This window comes from Odontomachus brunneus, unplaced genomic scaffold (genome assembly GCF_010583005.1).
Source record: "Odontomachus brunneus isolate Ranch 3 - 2012 unplaced genomic scaffold, Obru_v1 Obru_scaffold_469, whole genome shotgun sequence".
NCBI lineage: Eukaryota > Metazoa > Arthropoda > Insecta > Hymenoptera > Formicidae > Odontomachus > Odontomachus brunneus.
The window spans coordinates 12779-16071 of record NW_022639919.1 but is presented as its reverse complement, the minus strand read 5'-3'; the positions used below and the strand labels follow the sequence as shown (position 1 = coordinate 16071).

Genomic DNA, 3293 nt, shown 5'->3' with positions numbered 1-3293 from the left:
CAGCTGATTACGAATCTAAAATCAAGAGTAAATTTTTTGATCCAATGTAGTGTGCCAAACATGTAAAAAATGAGTCTTTTCAAAAGGTAGAAAATATTCTCTCGCTAAAATCTCGTTTTAGCGTTACGCAGAGCTAACGATGCTAAATTTGAAAATTTGATCAGCGATCCAAAAAACACTAAATACTAGGTTTCATACAAATACTATAATTTTCTAAAATTCGTCCGCCATATTGGATCCGCCATTTAAATTTTGAAAATCTGAATCCGGATTCGTAATTAGCGACCCAAGAAACCCTTAAATACCAAGTTTCATAGAAATCTGATAATTTTTTAAAAATTCGTCCGTCATATTGAATCCGCCATTTTGAATTTTGAAAATCTGACTCCGGATTCGTAATCAGCGACCCCAAAAACCGCTTAGACCTTATTTTCAGCTTATTTTTAGCTTATTTAATTATTGTTGTCACAATTACATTTATTGTATAAAAAAGCAGTATTTTTGTAGTTTGTTTATTTATAAAATACATTTCCTCAACAATAAGAATGTTTTCAAAATTTTTTAACGACAACTGATGTTCTACATAATTGATAATGTGCTTTTTACTGTACAGATGTGTTGAAAACTATGTAAAAAATATAAAAAACTAAGGGCAAAAAAGTGCCCAGTATACGGTACACTATGCCGGAAAGGGTTAAGGGACGCCGCACACAAATTGATATAACAGTAACGTACCGTAAGAATTGACCAATCACTTTGAGTATCGTTGAACCGTAAGGTCGCCATTTGTGAATACTCGATTGTAATTAGCCCATTTTTACGGTACGTTTTACATTACTGTTATGTCAATTCGTGTGCGGCGCCCCTTAACCCTTAGGAATCTGACCTCAGATTGTCGAAATTCAAAATAGCTCGCAATCGCAAGATAGCAAGGAAATTGACCAATCATAATTGATTATTCTTCGATCGCAAGAAGAACAATCGACTATGATTAGTCAATTTCTTTGCGACTAATGTAGAATAAGTTTTATGTCGTTATACAAGAATGTGTGCTTTCCGCTTAAATATCTTATATTTTGTCTTTATATATGTATAATTTATGCATTGTCTCTCTTACTATTCGTTTTATAAGCCGATTTTAACTTTTTTTTTTACAAAAGTAACGGAAAGTAACGATTTATTTATCGTTACTTTTCAAATAACGGTAACGTGTTACTTTTTAGAATCAGTAACGAGTAACGGTAACGAGTTACTTTTTACCGCAAGTAACGGTAACGGTAACGCGTTACATTTAAAAAGTAACGTTCCCAACCCTGATGGAATGTTACAATGTTTCCGTGTAATATCTATGCAATGTTCCTGCAACCTTTTTGTGCTGTATGGGGTATCATTATATCTATAATTCCATTTATAATTTTACATACTTATGCATATAATTAAATGTAATTATACATATGATTATACATAACTGTGTATAATTATATATAATTTTATATAATTATATATAATTATACATAATTATGTATCGACAAATTTTATATGTAATTATGCATGAAAAATTTTTCATCGGGTAGTTGTCGATATGCGGTAATGAAATAGAAGCCGTGTATAAAACAAGTTCGCACGTGGGTTTTATCCATATATGGATATGTTCCCATATATGGATACGTAATTTTATATAATAATAAACTTTATCTCTCGAAGAAAACTGTTTAAAACATAGTTATCGTATCAATGTGCTTTATACCCTTATAGAAATATCATACTAAGAATCATTGATAATTACTTATTATCCAGTATTTTTAATACTAAAAATAAGTAATTATCAATGATTCTTAGTATGATATTTCTATAAGAGTGGCTCTCGCCTATCTTGGTTTACATTTAATGATGATGGAAGATCGAGTCCAACGTAAACGACAATTGTTGCGAGCAACAGAAGACCCATTCGATTTGACAAATGACGAATTTAAAGAACTATACCGCTTAACATCGGACTTAATGTTTGATCTCATTGATGCATTAGAACCTCGATTGCAACGAACAAGAATCACAGGGTTGTTTGTAGAGAAACAAGTAATACAAATTGTTACTATATATTTTTCTTTTATTACAATGATTATATTCATTTTCTTATTTAAATTTCCTCACGATATATTCTTATATATTTTATAGATATTGTCGGCAGTAAGGTTTTACGCAATAGGTTGTTTTCAACGTCCTGTAGGTGAGCAGTGGGGCATTTCCATGAGCCAGATATCGATCAGCAGATGTATACACAAAGTGACAGATGCGATCAATGATTTAATATTTAGACAATGGGAACAATTCCCCATTAGTCCTGGAGCCAGGCAGTTAGCGAGAATGCAATTTCAAAATGCACGTCAGCCGTTTGAAGGAGCTCTTGGAGCGATTGATTGCACTCACATTGCAATTTTTGCTCCCAACCCAGACAGCACACAATCTTCAGAGAATGTTCTGGGACGTTCTTAGAATGTATGAATGTCCTTAGAACATCCTTAGAACGTTCTTTGAAGATTTGTGCTGTATGGGAAAGAGCATGAAGAAGCTTATGTTAATCACCACGGATATCATTCACTGAATGTGCAAATGGTAAATATTTAAATAATTGATTCATACGTGTTTTATATATTAATAACTAATTACATTCAATGCTCGATCTCTTATTGTTAGATATGTGACCCAAATTTGAAAATACTTAATGTGAATGCAAGATATCCCGGAGCAAGACACGATGCATATATATGGAATGATTCTGCTGCACGACGAGTTATGGAACGCGCATACAATCGTGGTGAACGACGAGCATATTTTATTGGTAATTGTTATTATAATTTTTTACATTAGAAATTGTAGAAAGCTTTTATTGTCGATGTATTGTTGACTTTACATAATACATCCTATATTTTATATTGTTCCAGTGCATAAATTCTTAAGTTCCTTGTAACTAATCTGAATTGTATTAAAAAATTTTAAACAAAGCTGAAATAAATGTAGATTATTTGTATATGCAGGTGATTCAGGTTATCCGTTAGAACCGTGGCTGTTAACTCCTTTGCCCCGAGAACCGGAAGGAACTCCACGTTTTGCGTATAACGAAGCGTTGTGTAGCGCAAGAAATTGTATCGAACGTCTTTTTAACGTACTGAAATCTACTTGGAGATGTCATTCTCGACACAGAGTTTTGCAATATGAACCTGGCTTTGCTGGAAAAATAGTCAATGCTTGCGCAGTCTTCCATAATATGCGGAATGCTCACGGCATATTTGATA

General features: G+C 32.8%; 1 protein-coding gene across 1 annotated transcript in view; it reads left to right on the top strand.

Annotated features, from left to right (window-relative positions):
- The first annotated feature begins 681 nt into the window (after window positions 1–681).
- LOC116853707 (putative nuclease HARBI1) overlaps window positions 682–3293 on the top strand; it is a 2839-nt gene continuing 227 nt past the window's right edge. Inside the window, exons 1-6 of the mRNA XM_032834879.1 lie at window positions 682–693; window positions 1840–2076; window positions 2176–2455; window positions 2558–2613; window positions 2695–2839; window positions 3036–3281. Coding sequence (XP_032690770.1) covers window positions 682–693; window positions 1840–2076; window positions 2176–2455; window positions 2558–2613; window positions 2695–2839; window positions 3036–3281 — 976 coding nt within the window. The remainder of the gene's footprint in view (window positions 694–1839; window positions 2077–2175; window positions 2456–2557; window positions 2614–2694; window positions 2840–3035; window positions 3282–3293) is intronic.